The sequence below is a fragment of the Gobio gobio genome (genome assembly GCF_949357685.1).
Source record: "Gobio gobio genome assembly, chromosome: 2".
Taxonomy (NCBI): Eukaryota; Metazoa; Chordata; class Actinopteri; order Cypriniformes; family Gobionidae; genus Gobio; species Gobio gobio.
Window position 1 is genome coordinate 1,357,360 of NC_137098.1, and position 27,566 is coordinate 1,384,925.

Below are 27,566 nucleotides of genomic sequence, written 5' to 3' on the forward strand. Positions count from 1 at the left end.
ATGTTATTAAAGATGAAGTGCTTCACACAGGTGTGTGTGTGCTTGACTAATGTCAGACTGACGCTCCGCAAATACATGAAACATTAGCCTTCATATATAGTGTTTCTTGAGTACAGTAAAAAACACTGTACATATTCAAACAACAGCTCTTTATTTACCATTGCATTGCAAACAAGCAGAGATGTGTGGGCGGAGTTACAGTCTGAGGAGCCAATGGAGTTACGAGGTTTATTCACAACCTCTTTTAATGCTTTTCATTGGTTAAATATTCCCAAAACCCACAGACAGATGTAAATATTGACCAATAGTAATGATTTATGAAAACGAAATATGGAGATACGATGTTTCCACCCGACAGCGATGATATGAATGAAGTGTGCATGGCATGATGGGATTGTTTAACTTTAAATGTATTTTACTAAATGACTGACTAACCTTTACAGTGGTTGATGATTTCTGTATGAAGCACAATGATATCATATAAATGATTTAATTTTTGCTATTGTTGATTGGAATTGTAGTGTAGGTTTTAGTAGTATGACAAATATTGGTGTGTGTTTATAAGTATACCGAATTTATAAGTTGAATTGTTTTCTGTCTAGTAATTATCCTGCAGTGTTGGGGAAAGTGACTTTTAAAAGTAATGCATTACAATGACTGCGTTAGTTACTTTTTATGGAAAGTAATGCGTTACGCTACTTTTGTGTTACTTTTTCTCATCTGTTGCAGCAGAAACTATAGACTCTCTGTTTTCCAGCACTTTAGACACAGTTGCACTTAAAATAGTCCAACTTGGGCCCTCAAGAGAACAGCTAGAAAAATGGAGTGCAGCTGGAAGAAAACAAAACTAGGGGTGTTTCGCATTTCATGGAAAGAAAGCATGATCGCATACAGAAAGGCCATAAAATTGCTAGATCTGCTCATTTATTGACCCTCTTAGAAGAAAACTAATACAACCTAGGTATTTATTTGATAAAAGTGACTAATTTAACAAGAAATAAAGCTTCAACTTCTGACGTTTGCAAACAGCACAGCAGTAATAACTTCAGATTGATCATATTAGAGAGAAAATTATAACTATGCTACCATCGACTACAGTATCACATCAGACAGTGCATTGTAGTGTCACTGAGGAAAAATTACATTCATTCACTGCTATAGGAGAAGACACACACACACTCATGCACTGTCTCACACACACACACACACACACACACACACACACTCACTCACTCACTCACACACTCCTTCACTGCTATAGGAGAAGAAGAATTGGCTAAACTCGTTAAATCATCAAAAATCAACAACATGTATGCTTGACCCTATACCGACTAGGCTATTAAAAGAGATGCTACCAGAGGTCATAGATCCTCTTCTTAATATCATCATTCATCTTTGTCATTAGGATATGTACTGAAAACTTTAAGCTGGCTATTATTAAATCGTTTGTTAAAAAAAACTTGATCCTACATAATTAGTCAATTACAGGCTAATCTCAAATCTACCCTTTCTGTCAAAGATGTTTGTTTTTTAATAACAAAAAAGTTCTATTTTTGTCAAATGTAAAGGCCCTTTGAAATAAATAAGCCTCAGGATGAATTAAATGCAAATTCACGCCTGTACAGTAGAGGGCGCCGCTCCAACAAACCTGGATCACACTCTTACTTCAGCAATAAAAACTAAAGAATGAAACACAAATGTGATGTTTATCTAAAGTCATGTTTTGTGTATGGTTGAATTGGATCATTGAAGGTCAGCAGCAAAGACACTGGTTAATAAAGTGAGATTAAATACATAAAGTACAATTTGTGTTATTTAACATTTTTGGTATCATTGATAGACTATTACAGTTTTTTGTAAATAGAAACACATACTCACACACAAACACACATACTCACACGTGCACACACACACACGTGCACACACACACACGTGCACACACACACACACGCACACACACACACACACACACACACACACACACACACACACACACACACACACACACACACACACACACACACACACACACACACACACACACACACACACACACACACACACACACACACACACACACACACACACACACACACACACACACAAACTCTCACATACTCACACACACCCTCACAAACTCACACTCTCTCATACACTCTCACACAGACTCTCACACATACATTCACACACACACTCTCACACAAACACACTCACACACACACACACACACACACACACACACACACAGACTCTCACACACTCCCACGTGCACACAAATTCTCGCACACACACTCTCTCACACAGTCACACACACACAGACATTCAAATGCGCTCACACACTCACATGTGCTCATGCACTCACACACACACTCACACACACTCGCACACGCTCACACACATACACAAACTCCCTTACACAGACACTCATACACACTCACTCTCTCACACACATACACAAACCCACTTACACAGACACTCACACACACACACACACACACACACACACACACACACACACACACACACACACACACACACACACACACACACACACACATACACAAACTCACTTACACAGACACTCACACACACACACACTCACTCTCTCACACACATACACAGACACACACACACACACACACACACACACACACACACACACACACACACACACACACACACACACACACACACACACACACACACACACACACACACACACACACACTCACACACAGACACACACGCAGACACACACATACATACACACACACACACTCACTCTCTCACACAGACACACACACACACACACACACACACACACACACACATACACACTCTAACACACACAGACACAGACACACACACACACACACACACACACACAGACACACACACACACACACACACACACACACACACACATACACACACACACTGTGTGTATAAAGTGAGATTAAATACATACAGTACAATTTGTGTTATTTAACATTTTTAGTATCATTGATACACTATTACAGTTTTTGTAAATATAAAATATAAAAATAAAGTCTTTTCATTTTAAGTTTTAGTTGTGTTCTTGTATTTTTTTTTTTTTTTTTTTAATATGTCTATATAGTTTTTATTACGGTTTTAACTTTAGTTACTTCAACATTTTGTCCCATTGTTCCACACTCTAGGCAGCCAATATGCAACTGAAAGCCAAACGCCTCTGTCCGTCTACAGTATGTCTTGTCTCATTGGCTTACAGCACATGCTAGAGACACTGCCCCTGCTGGCCAGACCTGGCAACTGCGGCAGAGCTGCTTCCTTTAGCTCATCCTTTAATACGCTAGAACCTCTGCAGTGTACAGTAGACGCTGTGGGACTCCATCATAGAGGCTTTGCTGATATCTTAACATGTGTTTAAATGGAAAGAATGGAGATCTCTAGGTGTTTTCTTCTCCTGTGTTTCCTCTCAAGGTCGCTCATGTTCCAGTGATTAACATGTTCTGTCGTCCCCAGGTGATGACACCATGACAGGTGATGGGGGGGAATATCTGAGAGCAGAGGATCTGAGAGAGTTAGGAGACGACTCTTTACCTGGGCAGTACCTGGATGGCATGAACTACCTGCGCTTCAGTTTAGAAGGAGGCCAATCGGACAGGTACATTGTTTTTCAGATCACCTACAGTTGCTTAGTATGGAAGCCCGTTTCCGCCACTAAGGACAAAAATAAAAACAGTAATTGGGACTTTTTATCTCAGAATTCTGACTTTTTTTCTCACAATTGCGAGTTATAAAGTCAGAATTCTGAGATATAAAGTCGCAATTGCGAGTTATAAAGTCAGAATTTTGAGATATAAAGTCGCAATTGCGTGATATAAAGTCAGAATTCTGAGATATAAAGTCGCAATTGCGTGATATAAAGTCAGAATTCTGAGATATAAAGTCGCAATTGTGAGTTATAAAGTCAGAATTTTGAGATATAAAGTCGCAATTGCGTGATATAAAGTCAGAATTCTGAGATATAAAGTCGCAATTGCGAGTTATAAAGTCAGAATTCTGAGATATAAAGTCGCAATTGCGAGTTATAAAGTCAGAATTTTGAGATATAAAGTCGCAATTGCGTGATATAAAGTCAGAATTCTGAGATATAAAGTCGCAATTGCGAGTTATAAAGTCAGAATTTTGAGATATAAAGTCGCAATTGCGAGTTATAAAGTCAGAATTTTGAGATATAAAGTCGCAATTGCGTGATATAAAGTCAGAATTCTGAGATATAAAGTCGCAATTGAGTGATATAAAGTCAGAATTCTGAGATATAAAGTCGCAATTGCGAGTTATAAAGTCAGAATTCTGAGATATAAAGTCGCAATTGCGAGTTATAAAGTCAGAATTTTGAGATATAAAGTCGCAATTGCGAGTTATAAAGTCAGAATTCTGAGATATAAAGTCACAATTGCGTGATATAAAGTATATTTTATATTAATATAATATTAATATTATTTTAAATATTATCAAAACCGAGCACATGGAGGTCAATAAAATTCATTCTCAAACGAAATCTTGCATTACAGCATATTCTGATGCGTTATTAATGAAATGTTATTAATGAAATATGTTCTTAATGATACGTTATTAATGAAATATGATCCCAGAACAGCGCCACCCTCAGGTGAGTGTATGTAGCGCAGATCAGACTGGACGTGTCATTACTGGACACACTCGTTCTCTAAGGACATCGTGAATTACAGCACATTCTGAGGGTGGTGGAGTTCTGGGGATCATATTTCCATAATAACACATCAGAATATGTTCAATGAACGTTGCCCCTCACAACTCATCATGTGTTGGGTCGCGGCAGATCAATGACTTTATAACTCACAATTGCGACTTTTTATCTCAGAATTCTGACTTTATATCTCAGAATTCTGACTTTATAACTCGCAATTGTGACTTTATATCTCAGAATTCTGACTTTATATCTCAGAATTCTGACTTTATAACTCGCAATTGTGACTTTATATCTCAGAATTCTGACTTTATATCACGCAATTGCGACTTTATATGTCAGAATTCTGACTTTATATCACGCAATTGCGACTTTATATGTCAGAATTCTGACTTTAAATCTCAGAATTCTGACTTTATATCACGCAATTGCGACTTTATATCTCAGAATTCTGACTTTATATCACGCAATTGCGACTTTAAATCTCAGAATTCTGACTTTATATCACGCAATTGCGACTTTATATCTCAGAATTCTGACTTTATATCACGCAATTGCGACTTTATATCTCAGAATTCTGACTTTATATCACGCAATTGTGACTATATGTCAGAATTCTGACTTTAAATCTCAGAATTCTGACTTTATATCACGCAATTTCGACTTTATATCTCAGAATTCTGACTTTATATCACTCAATTGCGACTTTATATCTCAGAATTCTGACTTTATATCACGCAATTGCGACTTTATATCTCAGAATTCTGACTTTATATCACGCAATTGTGACTATGTCAGAATTCTGACTTTATATCTCAGAATTCTGACTTTATATCACGCAATTGCGACTTTATATCTCAGAATTCTGACTTTATATCACGCAATTGCGACTTTATATCTCAGAATTCTGACTTTATATCACGCAATTGCGACTTTAAATCTCAGAATTCTGACTTTATATCACGCAATTGCGACTTTATATCTCAGAATTCTGACTTTATATCACGCAATTGCGACTTTATATCTCAGAATTCTGACTTTATATCACGCAATTGTGACTATATGTCAGAATTCTGACTTTAAATCTCAGAATTCTGACTTTATATCACGCAATTGTGACTATATGTCAGAATTCTGACTTTATATCTCAGAATTCTGACTTTATATCACGCAATTGTGACTTTATATCTCAGAATTCTGACTTTATATCATGCAATTGCGACTTTATATCTCAGAATTCTGACTTTATATCACGCAATTGCGACTTTAAATCTCAGAATTCTGACTTTATATCACTCAATTGCGACTTTATATCTCAGAATTCTGACTTTATATCACGCAATTGCGACTTTATATCTCAGAATTCGGACTTTATATCACGCAATTGCAACTTTATATCTCACAATTAGGAGAAAAAAAGTCAGAATTCAGAGATAAAAAGTCTCAATTACTGTTTTTATTTTTTTATTTAGTGCCGGAAATGGGCTTCCATACCTTAGCGTATCTCACACTTAACATTGTAAAACATTTAACTGTATAAATGTAATCCACTTCTTCTTTCTGCTAACGCTGACAGTCGCTTACAAAGGTAAGTGAGAAACGTTGCGTCTTCATGATGACCCACTATTATGGTTCTAATACAGTGGATTTCTGAGAACTTCACCAATAATGATGATGTGTTCTCCTTCAGTTTGGACAGGTCCTACACGCCCACTCATCAAAGCTACTACCCTGCGAAACATTATGGGATGATGGAGGATATGATGTACAGTAACCAGGTGAAGTTGAACATTTTGATTGTCTTTCTGACGGACGCACACATGAATAGTTTTGTCTAGAGATTCTGTGTCTCATGTCGGTAGCTATTAGGGCTGGGTGTTGACTCCAATTTCACAATTCGATTCGATTTCGATTCACAAGTTTTCGATTCGATTTTCGATTCAATTCAATATGGATTATTTTGGATGTGTATCAGGTATAATACATGGAAAATTTTCTCAAGGAAAACTAATTTCTGAACTAATGTTGTAAACTATGGGAGTCAGTTGATACTACATTAGCCTACTAATATTGAAGGTACAAATGAACAGATTTGTATACAAACACTTAAATTACACTAAATTATGTTTTTTTTTATATAATAATAAAGTTAGGATCGATCCTAAGAGCGATCTCACACCCCAGCGCCAAAACAACATTTATGTTTTTGAATTTCGTAAAAAAAATAGACTCATTGATTCTTGGGAATTTAAGAATCGATATTGTTTTGTAAAAGTGAGAATCGATTAAAATCGAGAAATCAATATTTTTTACCCAGCCCTAGTAGCTATAGCCCAGGTTTAACAGAGATGCTTTTCCCACTCCAGGTGTCTTCTCTTCCTAGAGAAAATGAGCCGGACTCGTACAGACTGAGCTGGGAAATGGAAAACTTGGACAACATTGCGCTTTCCTCAAGTCCTGCTCATTCTGGGTATGAAAAACGACTGCCTTCTCTCAATCACACACTGACTTTCTTTATATATGTTTCTGGTCTTATTGTGAACGATTCATCCGTTCTTTTAAATGTTAAATTTAAATGTTTGTTCTTGGTATTGCCTGAGGTTTTTTTAAATATGCATACATATTCAGAACCAAAACCCGACAGTATGACGGCCTTGCAAATGAAAAGTTGCTTTATGCTCCTCTGTTTTTCAAACTTGATTCTCTCTTTCTGACTCTTTCTCTCTGATGGATGCTATTTTTGGTCTTCAGCCGTTGTTCTCCATGTCATGACCATGACAACAGCAGGTGACTACAGTGACGGGTCATTTGACCTCTGACCTCCTCGGCTCCATTCATTGTGCACAAGAACCACTTAGTTTGGTGTCTTCTTGCCATGCCTCTTGGAATTTTACAACTTGTGATCAAATTCTCTATATATATATATATGTTAGGGATGCACAATATTTATCGGATAGATATATTATCGGGCGATGTGGGTGAAAATTACATCATTTTTATTGCTCCGATAAATTAATGAAATCCGAAAAACTAAAATACGCTTGCTGGTAAATCAGTCAGTTTATCCGAGATTCATTCAATGTCCTCATTTAGCAGGCATTTGAAAATTGTAAAACGTTTTCCAGAGAAAGGCTAAATCCTATGGCTAAGAATTTATAGTTTAGTTGAGGACTTTTTCGAAGTTGACAAATGTCAATGCATTTTATTGATTATGTATTTGAAAAACATGTGACTTAAAGTCTATATACCTTCCTCAAATACATAAAACATTAGCCTTTATATATAGTGTTTCTTGAATACAGTAAAAAACGTTGTGCAAATAAAAAAACACAGTTCTTTATTTACCATTGCATTGCAAACAAGCAGAGATGCTCCAAAATGTGGGCGGAGTTAAGAGGTTTGACTGACAGTCTCCGAGGAGCCAATGGCGTTATGAGGTTTAGTCACAACCTCTTTTCAATACAATTAATTGGTTCAATATTTCCAAAAACCCACAGACGGATGTAAAGGATGACCAATAGTAATGATTTATGAAAGAATATATATAAATGATGAAATATGGAGATACGAGGTTATGGAGGGAAATGTGGGGGGAAATTATGTCATTATTATTATATATACATTTCCAGAGACAGCAAAAAAGGCTAAATCTATAAATGTATATAGTAATAGAAATATAGTAATAGAATTTATAGTTTAGTTGAGGATACACTTTTTGTTTTTGTTTTTTCTCAGAGGTTGACAAATGTCAATGCATTTTATTGATTATGTATTTGAAAACATGTGATTAAAGTCTATATACCTTCCTCATCCTCATGCATTTTAATATTAATGATTTGTTAAGTGCAGATAAACCGTAGTTCTGTAAGTATTGTGGTGCCTAAATAAAAACATTTGAAGAGTCAGGACTGATGTTTGCCATATAATTAGGCCACAGCTACTAAAATATCAGTTTCATAAGTGCATCTTAGATTTTCTATTCTCCTGGGTGCACAAACTGCAGATTATATGGAAATTATAATATAAAAATATGAACTTATTAGTTATCGGTATCTGTATCGGCCATTAGAAGGACTTAATTATCGGTTATCGGTATCGGTTTGACATTTTTCATATTGTGCATCCCTAATAAATATATATATACACCAGGCTTATGGCATTTTTATATTTAGGTGTAGAATCTTATACCATGTTTTTATCAAAAGGCAATGCAAGTTTAAAGTCATCTGAATGTTGTTCTTCATTTCACAAACTCGTCTTGGAGACTAACACAATATTTGATCATGGATTTTGCAACTGACAAAACTCATCCAGTATGATGTGATATTCCACCATTATCATAACATTATTATTATTATTGTTATCTAGTTCTTTCTTGCATTACTATGATCCCAGGGGTGGTGAGATCAGACTTAGCATATCATATAACAAAAAATATATAACTAAATAAATGATCAATTGAAAATTAAACGAACTACATCTTAAATATATATTTTTGTTCAGGTTAATGTGTGTGTTTACTAGAACCGTATAATTACTGAAAGAGAAATATGAGCATGGCCATAACCAGCATAAGTATTTTCAGTATTGTAATTACTGGACAATATTTAAATTATATTCACATTAATATGACATGAACATGGGCACTTTTTTCCATGCATGTTGTGTCTCCAGGATTGTATTTCTAAATCATATTTCTGTGCAGGTGTTGTGTGTGTTGGCATGAAAATCAGACAGTGATGTGTGTTGTTTTGATAATGTTGATGCGTTTCATTATCCAATGTGATCTTATGGGTATTCATATGTATTTTACGTAAAGTGTGTTTCAGTTATCTACACAATAGACAACAAAACACACAATACTGACATTTCGACAGCATCTAAAATGCGAATTATTCTTATCGGATTATACATATGAACAACTTTATTGACATTTACAAATCCTTATTTATTATGAATATTGAATTAATCATTTGATGCTATGTATTTATTTATGATCATGGAGATTACAGTATTTATTTCAGTTGTATTGACTCGTTTACATGAACTTTAATACATAATGTTAAACAAGACTACACTTTAAAACCATAAAATTAATAACTTTTCTGTAATAATTTATCCATTACTTATCACGTAATATTTATTAGGTCTGCCGTGGGATGCAAAATACATTTTCTCAAAATACTGCGACTCAAAAAATGACTATAAAATACACCAAAAAAGTGTGATCATTAAAATAATCCATGTTATTGGAGGTAAAACAAGGCACAGGTGCGACTAATGAACCATAATAAAGAGGCAAACAATCCAAACCCAAAGAAACCAAACTCAGACTTTAAATACTGCTTTTTGACATTTTATTAACGATGCAATGAACTGATGGTGAATGGAGTACATATACTGTATCTGTCTGATCAGTGTTGCCAATTTAGCGACTTTTCGCACAACCCTTTATTGACTTATTTTCAACTAGCGACAAATCTAGTGACTTGTTGGACTGTTGGTTAACATCCAGTCAGTCACTATATCATCCTCGTTCAGTCGTCTGACAGAAAATATGTAAATGAGAACAGCTTTATTGGACATCCATTACATTTCTGGCATTAAAACACAGCATGTGAACGGGGATTAGGTGAGAAAACAGATGCAAAGTGCACATTACGTCATCTAGCGATATTTAACAACTCTTTGAGTCTTTAGCTACTTTCCATTGAAAATTGTTTGCAGCACTGTGTTAAGTTTTTCTTTATTTATATATATATATTCTGTATATATATTAGTGCTGGGCAATCGATTAATCGCAATTACCTGCATCCAAAATAAACGTTTGTGTTTACATAATATATGTGTGTGTACTGTGTATAATTATTGTGTATATATAAATAAACACACATGCTGTATATTTACGAAAAAATTGTATATTTAAAAATAAGAAAAATTATATAAATATTTATACATGAAAATATTTCTTAAATATAAACATGGAGTGTGTATTTATATATACATAATAATTAACTGTTTAGGTTTGGGAGTTGGGTTAAGGGATCTTTAATAAATCTATAAAATGGAAAAACTATACAAATGTATAACTTCAGTATAAACAAAAATATTTTACAATTCTTTAAATGCACATTAATGTTTACATTTTCGATGTTGTCGATACGTCCATATTGTACTTTCAAACAATGAGACTGGAATATCGTGAGTCGTGATTCCATGGTTCGTTGTTTATTATTATTCAGCTTGTCCATCATGTGATTTGAACTCTTTTCCCAGTGCATTTTAACATTGTGCCTCCTCTCAATGCAGTTTCTTGGTGAGCTTCATGGTGGATGCCCGTGGAGGAGCCATGCGGGGATGTCGCCACAACGGTCTTCGGCTGCTCATTCCCCCGCGGAAGTGCAGCGCCCCGACCCGAGTCACCTGTAGACTGGTCAAGAGGCACAGACTGGCATCCATGCCCCCCATGGTCGAGGGAGACGGTCTGGCTAGCAGGCTGATCGAGGTGGGACCCTCAGGAGCCCAGTTCCTTGGGTAAGCAAACCATTGGCGTGAGTTTATTTGCTTTTGATTATTTGAAAACTGCAGGCATGTGTGTTGAAGCTGGAGTTTTACACCCCTGGTTTACGGTGTACAAGAAGTTCAATAATCTTCTGAGTACCAATGTTTTTTTTACCTCTACTTTAAAGGGATAGTTCACCCACAAATGTAAATTCTGTCATTGATTCCTCGCCCTCATGTTGTTCCAAACCCGTCAGCCCTTCGTTCATCTTCAGACACAAATGAAGATCTTTCTGATGACCCCAGACCCCATAGACAGAAATGTAAACTTTCAAGGTCCAGAAAGGAAATAAAGACATCGGTAAAATAGTCATGTGACTCCAGTGGTTCAGCCTTAAAGGGTTAGTTCACCCAAAAATGAAAATTCTGTCATTAATTACTCACCCTCATGTCGTTCGACACCCGTCAGACCTCCGTTCATCTTCGGAACAGAAATGACAATAACTTTATGAAGACGAGAATAGTTTCTGTGCGCAAAAAAACCCTAAATAACGACTTATATAGAGATGACGATTTCAAAACAAGCCATCATGAAGCTTCGAAGCGTTATGAATCAGTGAGTCGATTCAGCGGTTCGGAGCGTTATGAATCAGTGAGTCGATTCAGCGGTTCGGAGCGTTATGAATCAGTGAGTCGATTCAGCAGTTTGAATCGCCAAATTTCAGCAGTTTGGCGGTTTGACATGCGATCCGAATCATGATTCGACTCACTGATTCATAACGCTTCGAAGCTTCATGATGCCGTGTTTTGAAATCGTCATCACTATATAAGTCGTTATTTAGGGTTTTTTTGTGCACAGAAACTATTCTCGTCTTCATAAAGTTATTGTAGAGCCGCTGTAGTGAGATGGACTTTGTAACTTTAGTCTTTAGTGTCTTTTAAGGGTCTTGAGAGTGTAAAGTTGAGCCAATGGAGGCCTTTCAGAGCATCAGATTTACACTAAAATATCTTCATTTGTGTCTGAAGATGAACGGAGGTCTGACGGGTGTCCAATCACATGAGGGTCAGTCATTAATGACACAATTTACATTTTTGGGTGAACTAACCCTTTAATGTGATGAAGAGATGAGAATACTTTAGTGCGCAAACACAAATAACCACTTTATTCAACAATTTCTTCTGTGTCCATCTCCTACGCTGTTGATGTTGATCAGCTCCTGCGTCATCATCACACGCATGCGTCACGTGATCAGCATCGGCCAATGGCGAGCCGGCGTTCTGGTGTAGAACCCGGAAGCTCTGCACTGTGTTAATACGTCAACAGCGTACGAGAATGACACAGACGAGAAGAGATTGTTGAATAAAGTTGTTATTTGTGTTCGTTTTTGCGCTCTGAAGTATTCTCATCTCTTCATCATATTAAAGAGATCCCCTGGTGTTAAGACTTGGCTTAAATCAACATAAATGATGTCTCTTACTGAAATATGTAGTAGAAAACCCATGAAAGATCCACGTTATTTAAAAAATCCATTATATATTTGGACAATGGGCGGCGCCATTTTGTTTGCGTTCTATCTCGATGACGTAGAATGGTTGCACTCGGCAATCAACTGGTGCTACCCGCGGTTATTTCTATTTCTATGTGCTTGAGTGTGTTTTAAATGCAATTACAAAGCAATTAATTGGTTTTGTTTAACTCTGAAAAATTTTTGTGTTGCAAAAAGTGCAACCATTCTACATCATCGACCTAGAACACAAACAAAATGGCGCCGCCCATTGTCCAAATATATAATGGATTTTTTTAAATAACATGGATCTTTCATGGGTTTTCTACTACATATTTCAGTAAGAGACATAATTTATGTTAATTTAAGCCACACAAGTCTTAACACCAGGGGATTCCTTTAAGGCTGAACCACTGGAGTCACAGGGACTATTTTAACTATGTATTTACTTCCTTTCGAGCCCTTGAAAGTGTTCATACATTGCTGTCTATGGAGGGGTTAGAGAGCTCTGGGATTTCATCAGAAATATCTTCATTTGTGTCTGAAGATGAACGAAGATCTGACTGGTTTGGAACGACATGACGGAGAGGAATTAATGACAGAATTTACATTTTTGGGTGAACTATCCCTTTAATGGAGTAATGTGGATGATTCAGTTCATCATTTACTCATTTACTTTGTCAACAGTTGCTCTTTTCTGCCTTTATTACTCACCTCCTGTGGAAACGACTGACTGACGCTGCTTCTGCTTCTCTGTATTTAACAAGGCTGTACAACCCGTTCCTTTGGCTTAATTTAATATGTTTTTCCCTTTCTGACTAACAGTTGAGGAATGATAATCCACATTACAAAATCGCCCCCTATACATTTATAAAGTGCACTATTTGAGGTGGACAGCCGCTTGTAGTGGTGTCTGAAATCATAGTGGATATTATCAAGTCCCATAATGCACCTCAATAGCGAGTGTACAACCAATGTAAAATCAATGGCGACTAAAGAATAGCCATGCACAATGAACGTGCCAATGAATGAACATTGTGGTTAAATTACACAGAATATAGATAATGCAGGACACTGAATGTTTATTCTGAAGGTAACCAGGAATAACATCTTTTTTCTGAGACATCGAAGCATCTGATTGATCTAAACTAAATTCAAGACAAGCGTGTCCAGAGCAGCATCTACTGTATTTAGTGAAGTTAGGAGGTCAGGCTGAAAGGAAGAATTGGTAATATTTGCCCCCAAATGCAAACTTGAGGAACTTTCTGTGTTCCACTATGTAAATCCCATGATTGAGTGTCAACCGCCGTTCATTGTTGGTGTCATAAAATTAGAGCAACCAACCATTGCTCTCCAACTTCAATTGAAATGAGGTTGGCAGCACCAAAATACTCTTCATTAAAGGATGAGCTCACTTCAAAATTAGCATTTCCTCATAGTTTCCTCACCCCGTCTCATCCAAGATGTTCATGTCTTTCTTTCTTCAGTCGAAAATTATTTTTTTTCTGCACATAATGGACTTCAATGGGAACCAACGGTTGAAGGTCCAAATCAATGCAGTTTCAGAGGAAGGGCTTCAGAGGCTTTGACCGATCCCAGAGGAATAGAGTCTGATCTAGACAAACCAAAATAAACATTTATATACTTTTTAACCTAAATTGCTCATCTTGCGCTGCTCTGCGACACACCACGGATTGCGTAATCCCGTCGGAAAGGTCACATGACGTAGGCGGACGTACCGCCCCAAGTGCACATGCGAAGACTAATACAAACATCATTTAACCTTTTTTAATTGGGATTGGAATCACTTCAAAATTGAAAATACATATCGGTCTGTCATAACGGCTAAATCTAATTGCAATCAGACTCTCAGAAATTATATAAAATTTTGGATATAGATTTATCCTGTTTTTCTCAAACACAGGAAAAAAAGAAGACATTGATTCATCAGCTGGGGTTGCTTTGTGTGGCCGTTTGAACGTTGGGGGTCCTAGACACTTGCATTATATACATTTTCTAATAGTCTTTATTTGTGAACATCCGAAAAAAGAAGGTCCCATACATCTGGGACGGATTTTTCATTTTTGGGTGGAGTATCCCTTTAAGGCGAGCGAGAAAACGGTTCTTCAAATGCACAATTGAACTGTTGTCAAACAGCAGAATTTCAAGGTCGATGAGGGACAAAAGGCCGATGTGACAGAGTTCTTCAGTTTAGCCTCTCCCAAAACGACGTTGTCAAGTAGATCCTCTCCCAAATGGCAGAGTTGATGTGTACTTGTAATCACGTTCGAGTGTCCATAATTTGCAGAAGTGTCCCATCTGTCATTTTAGGTTTCAGAAGTGTGCTCACTAGTGCCCCCTCTGGAGATTACGGGTGCCAGGACAGGGTTATAGACTCGAAAGAAGTCTTTTTTTACTAAACGAACAAGAATATTTAATCAGTTTCATATGCAAATGCATAATATAATCAGAAACCTAATCAATATATACAGTATATTAGGGGTGTAACGGTGCATGATGCCGCTTTCTGCCATCCCGGTTTCCTTTCCGTGAAGTTTGTAGAGCGCGTCACAAAAATGAATGTAAGCTCAGCGTATGGGCTACTAGTAAGCTCTTGCGTGCATCTGAGGGGTATTCCAGAAAGCAAGGTTAACTTACCGTCACATATACCTGGAACTCTCGGTTGATTAACCCAAACATTGCTTACTCGACGTTCCAAAAACGTGTCCAGGAGTTCGTTTTTGGAACCGAAAGTTGAGGTTATCCGCTTACTTACTCTTAACCATACCCGGGTATGTCACATAACCTGCTTTCTGGAATACCCCCCTGAACTCTTGTTTTGGGTTGGTGCGTATCGCCTCTTCTTCTGCTCTTTTTCCTGTTGTGGAAACAGTGTTGCATTTCTGCTCACGCCCCCTTCTGGACCGGAGTGTGTATCACCTGTGACTGACTGTATTCGGCGTCTGACTGTATGCATCGTGACAGTTCGAGGCGAATACATGTACCACTACACCCCTAATATACATAAATATTTTTATTAAAACATCTGAAAGCATGCAAAATGCCAACTGGAGACTAGCAAGAACATTTCAGATTTGATGAAGCAAAAAAATTATGTTGTCATTAATAGATTTATTGAAACAATTTCAGTTCAGCTGTTCATCATAACGAGCCAATTCTATTGACATTTTTATTAATGAAGTTCTGTTTGAACCACATGGAACTGACTTGTAGAGTGGACCATAGACATACATACATAAAGGCTAGATGTCTCGTCCGCGCTGCTGGCCAATGGAGGTCGATGTCCGCTCCTGGCGGCCATCTTGTCACAGTCAACTCGCTCACTCGTAACATTGTGTTTTAGTGGCGATGTACTTTTTAAATAACCATAAGTTGCTGTATTTTCTACCGATTTTCAAACTGTTTGGTTTGTTATAAACGTCAGAGATGTAGTTATGACACTGCATACTTATGAATAATTATTCATAATTTGTTCAAGCATCCAGAATTACAGCCACGTTAATAACGTTTTTAAGAAACCAAACCATTTGTAAATCCATCAATATTTCAGTGAGATAAGAGTATTTGTGTTCAGATCACTCGCCTTACATCAGGAGCCCGCAAGAAAGCTTGCCTGTGACAAGATGGCCGCCAGAAAGCTTGCCTGTGACAAGATGGCCGCCAGTGATGACGTCAGAGACTCCGCTGTAAGACATCTAGCCTTTATTATGTATATCTAAAGAGTAGACTACTAAACTAAACGGGGAAAATCATCCATATTTTTTAAAGGGGAATACACTCTTACTTGCCTCCCCAGATGGGAACACAGTGTGTATTCACACATGGGCTGACACTATGTCGCCGTTGGGACTTACAAAGTTTACATTTAAACCCTTCCATGGTTGTTTTTTCTTCACATTTGTTTCAAGAAAAGTTCTTCTATACGAAACAAACTGGACAATATGCCACCTATGCTCTCTTTTCTCACTGCTGCTATTGGATGACAGTAAGCTCCACCTCCCCACTGCCCCGCCCCCTCTGAATGAGGGCGAGAGTTTGGTTAGCCGCATTCTGCAACTGGGCCCACCGGGGACAAAATTTCTGGGGTAGGAGTGACACATGAAACAATCAATGGATGCCCTGTCCCACACCCCACTTTCTTCCTTTCAATTGTGTTGCATTGATTGTATTCTGCTTTCATTGTAAAGTGGCTCTGTTTAGCGGCCAATGGTACCATAGGTGCACCCTAGTGTCATTTTTATTTTTCCTTTTGTCCTTGAGAACTCATGATTCTTTCCAAACTTGTTGAAGCTAATCAACAAATTGCTAATATACCTCTGTACTTTGGCATTAAAAAAGTCACAGGTTTGGGAAATTCATGACCGAAACCTCACAGTATTTGTAGTGATTTGTCACAAGTGAATCTGAATCATGTGTGTTTCCTTTAGTTTAGGTGACTGTTTGTACGCAGTTGTTTGTGCTTGCCTTATCTTTTATTTGTTTTGCCGTTTGCTGAGCTACTATAGTTGCAGCATGAGTTTCTGTGGTTGTGTATTTTTTTTTTTTTTTTTTGTTATTATGGAGTTTTTTTTGTATGTTTGTGTAAGTTTTCATTAATTTAGGCCATCAAAAGTATCAAGACTTGGTAGGTCTAGGCATGTCAAGGTGTTGAAAACCAAGTCCGGTTACTTTTGATAAACATTCTTTTTGTGTTTTTCAAACATTCCATTAAAATTAAACAATATGATGCACATTATTGATTTATACATGATATAGACTTTATTGTATCCAGTTGTTGCTGGTCCTTGTGGTTACTATTACTGAACAAGAAACAAGTAAATACAATGAGAAATTTCTGATTCACATTTCTATTCCATTACAACAACAAGCCTCTCAAGGCCTGATTTTAGCCTAATTGTAGGGGGGAAATGTAGAGATTTGTATGAATGACGTTCCTGTATCTCCTGCCGGATGTCAGGCCGGTGATCGTGGAGATCCCTCACTTCGCGGCTCTGAGAGGGAAGGAGAGGGAGCTGGTGATCTTACGCAGTGAGACGGGAGAGAGCTGGAAAGAGCATCATTGTGAGTACACAGAAGAAGAGCTCAACCAGATCCTCAACGGCATGGACGAGGGTGAGGAAAAGCACATCATCATATGAATATGATCAAACACAACTGATAAAGATTTGTTTCGACCCTGGAGCACAAAACCAGACATAAGTCTCACGGGCAGTGTTGTGGAAAGTTACTTTAAAAAGTAATGCATTACAATATTGCGTTACTCCCTTAAAAAGTAACTAATTGAGTTACTTAGTTACTTTTTAAGAAAAGTAATGTGTTGCGTTACTTTTGCGTTACTTTTTCTCACCTGGGCTGGACTTGTTTGTGTTTTTTGTTTTATAACAAAAAAGTTATATTTTTGTGCAACGGTAAAGACCTCTTCATACCAGAATGTAAATAATAAGCCCCAGGCTGAGGTAAAGATGCAGATTCCCTCATGAACACTAGAGGGCGCAGCTCTGGATAATGGAGGAATAGATGCAGGAGAAAAAAGTTTTACCAATAAAAACAAAAAATCTACTAATTTTCATCATCAAAGGTCAGCAGTAAGACATTGGTAAATTAAATATAAAGGTAGATTATGCATAAAAATAGTTGTTTTATTTAACATTTCATTATTGGAGGTTTGCATAGTACTCTGATTATGCATTTGACTGATTTAATTCATTTTGAGGAGGACAGAATCTTTATTGTGCAAGTGAGATAAATAAATGCTCACATTTAGTCTAGAACTACAATAACCATCATGTTCACACACACACGCCTCTGCACTAACTCAACATGAGGGCAGGAGAGCTGTCAGTCAAATTAATTTGAAAAAGTAACTGCGTTACTTTTTAGAAAAAAAATATATTTTTACGATATTTTGTTGTAAATTAGAAAGTTTGAAATGTGTACATTTTGTTGTAAAAGTAATGCGTTACTTTACTAGTTACTTGGAAAAGGTAATATTATTACATAACTCAAGTTACTTGTAATGCGTTTCCCCAACACTGCTCACGGGTATATTTGTAATACATTGTATGGGTCAAAATTATCCATTTTTATTTTATGGCAAAAATCATTAGGATATTAAGATCATGTTCCATGAAGATATTTAGTAAAAGTCCTACCATAAATATATCATAAATGTATTATTGTAATTGTATAGATTGTATAGTAATATGCATTGCTAAGGACTTCATTTGGACAACTTTAAAGGAGATTTTCTCAATATTTAGATTTTTTTTGCACCCTCAGATTCCAGATGTTCAAATATTGACCTAACAAACCACACATCAATGATGTATAAATCTCAATTTCGAAAATTTGACCCTCATGACTGGTTTTGTGGTCTAGGGTCACATATAAGAAATAGACAGATTCTGTACAGTATGTCCATCTTAAATTTCAGGGCTGGACCCACCAGAAGAGTTGGAGAGGAAGCGCATCTGTCGCATTATCACTCGAGACTTTCCACAGTACTTTGCTGTGGTGTCACGCATTAAGCAGGACAGCAATCTCATTGGTCCAGAAGGAGGAATTCTGAGCAGCACAGTGGTTCCTCAAGTACAGGCCGTCTTCCCGGAGGGAGCGCTCACTAAACGCATCCGCGTCGGCCTGCAGGTAGCAAGCTTAGTTGATTGAATTTTTACAGTGGAAATCGTAGAATGTAGAATTCGACTTATGTGCTGACAATATTGACATAGATTTGAACAGTGATTTATTTGCTCTAACATCGCTGTGATGTTATTTGGCCAGGCTCAACCAATGAGTGTTGATGTAGTGAGGAAGATTTGGGGTAATAAAGCCACATTCAGCCCTATAGTCACTCTGGAACCACGGAGGAGGAAATTCCATAAACCCATAACCATGACCATCCCTGTCCCGAAGAGCTCTGCTGACGCGGTCCTCGGCGGCTTTGGTGGCGGAGATACGCCGACATTACGTCTGCTATGCAGCATCACAGGTGAGAAAGCACACGAACAAAACTCTGCGTACCAGTTACCCCTTAATAACATTATTTTTTAAAATTCTACCTCTTGCTCTTTACTTACTGTAGCTAGTAGCCTACATTGTAAAATGTAACCCCATTAGAAACACTGGCAATCTGGATTTGGAAATCTGAAAAGTGTGTACCAGCAAAAGTAAAAATGGATTCCCTAATGCTGGATAGCAAAACATGGGATTTCCAAATCTAGATTCAAATCTAGTTTCAAAACACACACCACGCTGGATATTACCTGTTATTAATTTTCACTTAAATGCTTTAACGGTTGTGACATATACCCTCTGAAAAACTCCAAAAAGCTAATGCCAGCGACTTACCAGTGATGAGTTTTTACTCACGTTGGCAAATCAACGCCACATTTGCATAGGGCGAATTTGAATTCATGATTGTTCAAAGCCAAAATAAAATATTAAACAGAATGATAAAATAACATTATTAACCAGTTAAAGGTCATTTCAAATAAGCCTATCTTTTTGTTTTCATTCTTTGAACCGGTTCAGAACCCTGGAGGCAACTATACAGTAAGTAAGCAATTCATAGGTGAAGTGTAATGTAATGGAGACCAGCTAGTAAAGAGCTGTGCATGTAAACCTCACTCCCCTGATCTCAAGAGGTACACTAGCGACTGGCGTTAAAGACTCCGGTTTTTAGCATCTTTGTTAGCGCTTCTGCCTCCTATGCCGGTTCAAATCCCGCTCTGAGTGGGTCAAGTATGACTAGTTAAATTTGGTGCCGTGACCCAGATGGGAGTTTAGTTTAGTTTAGGGGGGTGAGTGTAATGGAGGCTAGCCTGTAAAGAGTGATGGTAAACCTCACTCTCCTGGCCTCAAGAGGCACACTAGCGACTGACACTAGAAACTGCGGTTTTTAGCCTCCTTGTTAGCATGCCTACCTCCCATGCCGGAGACGCCAGTTCAAATATCTTTCAGAGTGGGTCGAGTAGGTATGGTTAAATTTGGTGCCGTGACCCGGGTGGGAGTGAGGTTTAGGGGGGTGAGTGTAACAGAAGCAAGCTAATAAGAGCTGTGCATGTAAACCTCATTGCCCTGATCTCAATAGGAACACTAGCGACTGAGGCTAGAGACTGTGATTTTTTGCATCTTTGTTAGAGCTTCTGCCTCCCATGCCTGTTCAAATCCCGCTCTCAAGTGTGACAGGTTAAATTTGGTGCCATGACCCGGATGGGAGTGAGGTTTAGGGGGGTGAGTGAAACGGAAGCAAGCTAGTAAAAAGCTGTGCATGTAAACCTCACTCCCCTGGCCTCAAGAGACGCACTAGCGACTGACACTAGAAACTGCTGTTTTTAGCATCCTTGTTAGCATGCCTGCCTTCCATGCCGGAGACGCCAGTTCAAATATCTTTCGGAGTGGGTCGAGTAGGTATGGTTAAATTTGGTGCCATGACCCGGGTGGGAGTGAGATTTAAGGGGTTGAGTGAAACGGAGGCTAGCTAGTAAAAAGCTGTGCATGTAAACCTCACTCCTCTGGCCTCAAGAGGCGCACTAGCGACTGAGGCTAGAGACTGCAATCTTAAGCATCCTTGTTAGTGCTTCCGCCTTCAATGCCAGAGACCAGGTTCTAATCCCACTCAGAGTGGGTCAAGTAGGAAAGGTTACATTAGTGCCTTTACCCGGATGGGAGTGAGGTTTAGGGGGGTTGAGTGTAATGGAAGCAAGCTAGTAAGAGCTGTGCATGTAAACCTCACTGCCCTGATCTCAAGAGGTTTGAGATTACAGTCTTCAGCATCTTTGCTCGCACGCCCGCCTCCCATGCCGGAGACGCCGGTTCAAATCCCGCTCGGAGTGGGTCGTGTAGGATCAGTTGCATTTGGTGCCATGACCTGGATGGGAGTGAGGTTTAGGGGCGTGAGAAGCAAGCTAGTAAAGAGCTGTGCATGTAAACCTCATTGCCCTGATCTCAAGAGGTACACTAGCGACTGAGGCTAGAGACTGTGATTTTTAGCATCTTTGTTAGAGCTTCTGCCTCCCATGTCTGTTCAAATCCCGCTCTGAGTGGGTCTAGTGTGACTGGTTAAATTTGGTGCCATGACCCGAATGGGAGTTTAGTTTATGAGGGTGGGTTTAATAAACCTCACTCCTCTGGCCTCAAGAGGCACACTAGCAACTGACACTGGAAACTGCGGTTGTTAGCATCCTTGTTAGCATGCCTGCCTCCCATGCCGGAGATGCCAGTTCAAATATCTTTCGGAGTGGGTCGTGTAGGACCAGTTACATTTGGTGCCATGACCCGGAAGGGAGTGAGGTTTAGGGGGGGTTGAGTGTAACACAAGCAAGCTAGTAAGAGTTGTGCATGTAAACCTCACCACCCTGATCTCAAGAGGTTTGAGATTACAGTCTTCAGCATCTTTGTTAGCGCGCCCGCCTCCAATGCCGGAGACGCCGGTTCAAATCCCGTTCGGAGTGGGTCATGTAGGACCAGTTACATTTGGTGCCATGACCCGGATGGGAGTGAGGTTTAGGGGGGTGAGTATAACAGAAGCAAGCTAGTAAGAATTGTGGATTGAAACCTCACTCCCCTGATCTCAAGAGGCACAATAGCAACTGAGGCTAGAGACTGCAGTCTTAAGCATCCTTGTTAGTGCGCCCGCCTCCCATGCCGGAGACCCAGGTTCTAATCATGCTCGGACTGGGTTGAGTAGAACTGGAAAGATTACAGTAACACGAGTGTTCTGCCCCCAATTAAATGCTAAGCTGTTTACTCACAAGGTCAGGTTTATTTCAGCAAACTGAAGCCCCTCCTCTAGTGACATCTAATAAAAACTGGCTTTGTCTCCTTCCCTTTGTATTGATTTTTAGTTACACTTTATTTTGATAGCCCACTTTAGACACTCTACTAACTACATGTAACTTTGCAACTACATGTCAACTAGCTCTGATTAGAGTATTAGTAGACCTTTAGGTTAGGGTTCAGGTTAGTAGAATACGTTGACCTGTAGTTGCAAAGTTACATAAAGTCAATAGAATATCAGAACTAGACTATCAAAATAAAGCGTTGCCCTATTTTTTAGAATAAAATAATTGACAAGGACAAGTGAACATGAACTTTCAAAATAAAAGACATTTGGTGTAGTAACCAAAAACGTTTCTTCCATGTTTAGGTGGGATCACTCCTGCTCAATGGGAGGATATCACTGGGACTACACCATTAACATTCACCAATGACTGTGTGTCTTTCACCACAAATGTGTCTGCCAGGTATACTCTCTAGAAGCAACAGGAGAGATTACTGAATATATGTTTTGAATGATGGATTTTCCCTTTGTAAAGCCCAAATATACTTCGGTTTTTGCACGTACACTTGGGTGAGCGACAGTACATGTGACGCAAATTTTAGTCTTCGTCAAATTTCTTCTTCATACATTCTCGCACATATATGCACATTCCCCTTGAACTTTTTTTGCTCTATATTGTTTTGTCCACAAGGTGGCAACACTGGCATGGGACCTTTGAATAAAACAGCAAAAAACTATGGGAGGCCCAACAACAACAGCATTGATAAATGCTTGTGTGAGGGGTTAAGAAATACCTACAACTCTAGTAAAAAAAACAAAATTTTTATCAGTCCTAACTTGTGGAGAGAGATGGCACAGATACTGGACAAGGATGAAACTATGCGTTCAACTGTGTGTTCACGTCAAAACTGAAGTATACTTTGGGTAAATGCTGGTTAAATCCGGGTTGAAGCTCACACAAACGTTAAGCAACAATATCTCCCATATTTTCCTCATCAGATTCTGGCTGATAGACTGCAGGCAAGTGCAGGAGTCGGTGAACTTCGCCACTCAGGTGTATCGCGAAGTCATCTGTGTACCTTACATGGCCAAATTTGTCATCTTTGCCAAAACACACGACCCCATTGAGGCTCGATTGCGCTGTTTTTGTATGACTGATGATAAAATGGATAAAACTTTGGAGCAGCAAGAGAACTTCACAGAAGTGGCACGTAGCCGAGATGTGGAGGTGAGTAATGGACAGGCCCTGGTCTTCAAAACATCGACACTGAGAATTCTGAATGGGTAATGTAGATTTAAACGGACAGAGTGTGTCTGCTTCCCGAACAATGCTAGGAAGAGTTCCAGAGTTTAGGAGCTAAATAGGAAAAGGATCGAGCGCCTGCAGTTGATTTGGATATTCTCGGTATGATCAACTGGCCAGAGTTTAGAGAGTGCAGTAGACGTGATGGAGTATAATGTGTTAAGAGCTCGCTCAAGTACTGGAGATAAACCATTTAGTGCTTTGTAAGTAATAAGCAAGATTTTAAAATGTATGCGATGTTTAATAGGGAGCCAGTGCAGTGTTGACAGAACCGGCTAATATGGTCACACTTCCTGGTTCTAGTAAGAACTGGAGCTGCTGCGTTTTGGACCAGCTGGAGTTTGTTTATTAGGCGAGCAGGGCAACCACCCAGTAGAGCATTACAATAATAACTAACTGTTCTGCATTTTGCATTGAGAGCATATGTCGTAGTTTAGATATATTTTTAAGATGGTAGAATGCGGTTTTACAGATGCTAGAAACGTGGCTTTCAAATGAGAGATTGGTATCAAAGAGCACACCCAGGTTCCTCACTGACGACGAGGACTGGACAGAGCAGCCATCAAGTGTTAGACAGTATTCTAGGTCACTACTTGCAGAGGTTTTTGGTCCATTAATTCTAATCTCTGTTTAAGTAGTAGGAATTTACTAGTTATCCAATTTTTATTGAATTGGTAAGTTTCAGTGGGGCGTGAAGAAATATAGAGATGAGTATCGTCAGCATAACAAAGAAAACTAACGCCATGCTTCCTAATGATATCTCCCAGTGGTAGCATGTACAGGGTGAAGAGTAGCGGTCCTAGCACTGAGCCTTGTGGTACTCCATACTGAACTTCGATATGATATCTCTTAATTTACTGCTACAAACTGATAACGGTTACGGTTGTGACATCTTGGGAGGCCAATCATGATGATTAATTTGCTGATGAAGAAACCAGACTGACTCTTGTAGTCGAGTTTGTGACAGAGCAAATACTAGAGTTACTAAAGTTGGACGCGCAGTTTACACGTATAGTTTTTAGTTTTTTTCATGTACTCAGGGTGTAACTGCCATTATTGCCAGATTAATTCTAAGATCCTACATACTGCATGTATGCATAAATGTAAATCCTATCCGAATTTGTAGTCTTAACAATTAATAATTGAGAAATATGTCCATTGTAGTGCTGACATAATTGAATGGGTTTTTAACATAGACATTGTCATTGTTTTGCATTCCAGGTATTAGAAGGAAAACCAATATACGTAGACTGCTTTGGAAACCTGGTTCCCCTTACAAAGAGTGGCCAGCATCACGTCTTCAGCTTCTATGCCTTTAAAGAGAACCGCCTGGCTCTTTTCATCAAAGTAAGTCATGCATTCATGTATCTGACGAATTATAAGAGGATCAATACAGCTGTTTAACTGCACGCTTGGTGGATCACTTGTAGATCCGAGACAACACTCAAGAGCCTTGTGGGCGCCTGTCCTTCACGAAAGAGCCGAGATCTTACAGGACTTTGACTCACGGTGCAATATGCAATCTAAACATCAGCCTGCCAGCTTACTCAAAGGTAAGCGCTACAAAATGCACTGTCCAACAACATTTCATTTATTGTTTGTTGTCCGCTTTCATGGCAGGTTTGCATGCATTCTTACGTTCATTTTGTTGCAATGATACGATTGCTTTATACCACAATATCTGCATACAGTTGAAGAAACATTCTAAAATTGAATTAGTCAATTACACAACTTATCGCTGTGGATATTGGAAGGCCTCATTTTAGAGCCGTCTTTTCCTTCTGAAAACTGATAAATGCTTTTGTGCGTTTCTGTTGCACCCGACCCGTCACACCACGCCTCGCCGGCTGTCTCAGACATGTTCTGTTGCTGTGATAACTGCTTAGCCTGCTCTCTCTGTCCCCTTCTGTCTTTCCTGTACCTCTGTCCATCTCTCTATCATCTGCCGCTCTTTTGCTGCTTCTTGCTCCTCAAAGGAATCAGACTCAGAACAAGATCCTGATGAGGAGGTAACTGCGATTTTGCAATTTAACTAACCAAAGATCCTTTGCTTTCCTCCATTATTTCAAAACTCCCACTGGGTTTAATTATTATTATTATTATTATTATTATTATTATTATTATTATTATTATTATTATTATTATTATTACAGAGATATGTGTTTGTGTGAACAGTAGTGAGAAAATAGTGCATGTAGATAATAGTGAAAATAGAATAGTGAGAAAATGTTTCAAACCCCTTAGAATGTCATGAATGGCTCCTTAAATGTTTATTTTTGTTTGTTTGTTTTAGAAGCCATTCATGCATGAAATGCAGATCATTCCAAAGGGTTTACATACATTTTCTCATAACTGTGCATTGTTTGGTGGACCAGCTGTTATAGCTGTAATGTTGTCAAATAGCACGAAGAAAGAAAGTAAATTGGCAATTTTAAGCTAAAATATGTGTTCATTCATAGCATGTTTACAATTGAATTTTCTTCACCTTTTTCTCTTTACAGACGAGCCGAACACTTGAGAAATGTAAGATATCGATGCATTTTAATTAATTAAAATATGTTGTCTTGCACCAGACTGAACTTACTAACTGAGAATGTCACCACTGTAAAATAACTCACAAAGCATGATATTAATATTCTATAAAAAAAATTGTGTCTGAGTGAGTTAGCTATTGATATATTAGGGGTGTAACGGTACACAAAAATGACACACACAAAGATTGAAATTTTTTTGATGTAATTTCGACTTTGAGTCGTACGTTTCAAACAAAGAACCATAGCTTTTCAACACAGCAACACTCAGCCATGTTTAATTCTTGACTGAATCAGCTGTTTGAATGAATGAATCGCTTGAATGAATTAACCGTTTGAATTAACAAATCATTTGAATGAATCATCCGTTTGAATGAATGAATCATTTGAATGAATCAGCCGTTTGAATGAACAAATCGTTTGAATGAACGACTCAATGACTCTCGCATTATGACGGTCACTACTGGCAGTTTAAAAAACTATCATTCTTTCCAACATTTATATATTTAAAACAATCTCATAATATTTTTCAATGCAGTTTTAATTTTTCAGTGTAAATGTTTTATTGTTCTAAATGAATTTATTGATCAAATTAAATTTTTTTTAATGAAAGATGAAGCATACATTTAATAAGATTAAGGGCAAAATGCCCTTTGTAAAAGGTAAAATAAAATTCCTTTGGGGTAAATATCACAAATATGCAGATTTAAATATAATAGAACACTGGTGAGAATATTGCTTCAGAATAAAATATTTATTACACAAAAATCCAAACTTTTTTATTTTGACAATTGAATGACCGATTTACTCGCACATGACACATACATTATATAAAATAATATATAAACATAGTTTTGGTGCTCCTAAATTTTTGCTGGTGCTTCTTACTTTTCGAGCCCTGAAGCGCTCAGTGAAAAGCTTCATTGATGTATATTTACAACATGTTTTTGAAGTGTTGATCATTGTAGCCAATCACAGACATATTTGATGAGCGCGTGAGCACAATGGCCAATCAAAGGGGTTTACGATTCCAGCTCAACAGCGCTCAAAGTGTCACATTTTTTAAATTTGGTATAGAGGTCGGAACTTTTGACAACACTATTAGTAACAAATTTTAGAATTAGGTTAGAGTTATTATTGCGCCCCCATTCTAATCCGTTCCGTCTATTTGACACGAATGCATGTGTCGGCACTCGTTCAATGAAGTCTG

General features: G+C 38.2%; 1 protein-coding gene across 17 annotated transcripts in view; it reads left to right on the forward strand.

The window, feature by feature from the left end:
• Positions 1–27,566, forward strand: part of ank2b (ankyrin 2b, neuronal) — a 142,306-nt gene that overhangs the window by 77,147 nt on the left and 37,593 nt on the right. For 7 of the 17 annotated variants that reach the window (XM_079805656.1, XM_079805668.1, XM_079805670.1 and 4 more), the window contains 14 exons: positions 3,505–3,646; positions 6,405–6,492; positions 7,081–7,184; positions 7,466–7,501; positions 11,024–11,248; positions 17,699–17,853; positions 19,175–19,386; positions 19,522–19,729; positions 22,889–22,985; positions 23,522–23,750; positions 25,047–25,172; positions 25,256–25,378; positions 25,802–25,834; positions 26,327–26,348. In XM_079805656.1, coding sequence (XP_079661782.1) covers positions 3,505–3,646; positions 6,405–6,492; positions 7,081–7,184; positions 7,466–7,501; positions 11,024–11,248; positions 17,699–17,853; positions 19,175–19,386; positions 19,522–19,729; positions 22,889–22,985; positions 23,522–23,750; positions 25,047–25,172; positions 25,256–25,378; positions 25,802–25,834; positions 26,327–26,348 — 1,800 coding nt within the window. Of the gene's footprint in view, positions 1–3,504; positions 3,647–6,404; positions 6,493–7,080; positions 7,185–7,465; positions 7,502–11,023; positions 11,249–17,698; positions 17,854–19,174; positions 19,387–19,521; positions 19,730–20,271; positions 20,293–22,888; positions 22,986–23,521; positions 23,751–25,046; positions 25,173–25,255; positions 25,379–25,801; positions 25,835–26,326; positions 26,349–27,566 lie in introns of all 17 variants that reach the window. The other 10 variants (XM_079805671.1, XM_079805659.1, XM_079805660.1 and 7 more) reach the window with 3 other exon arrangements.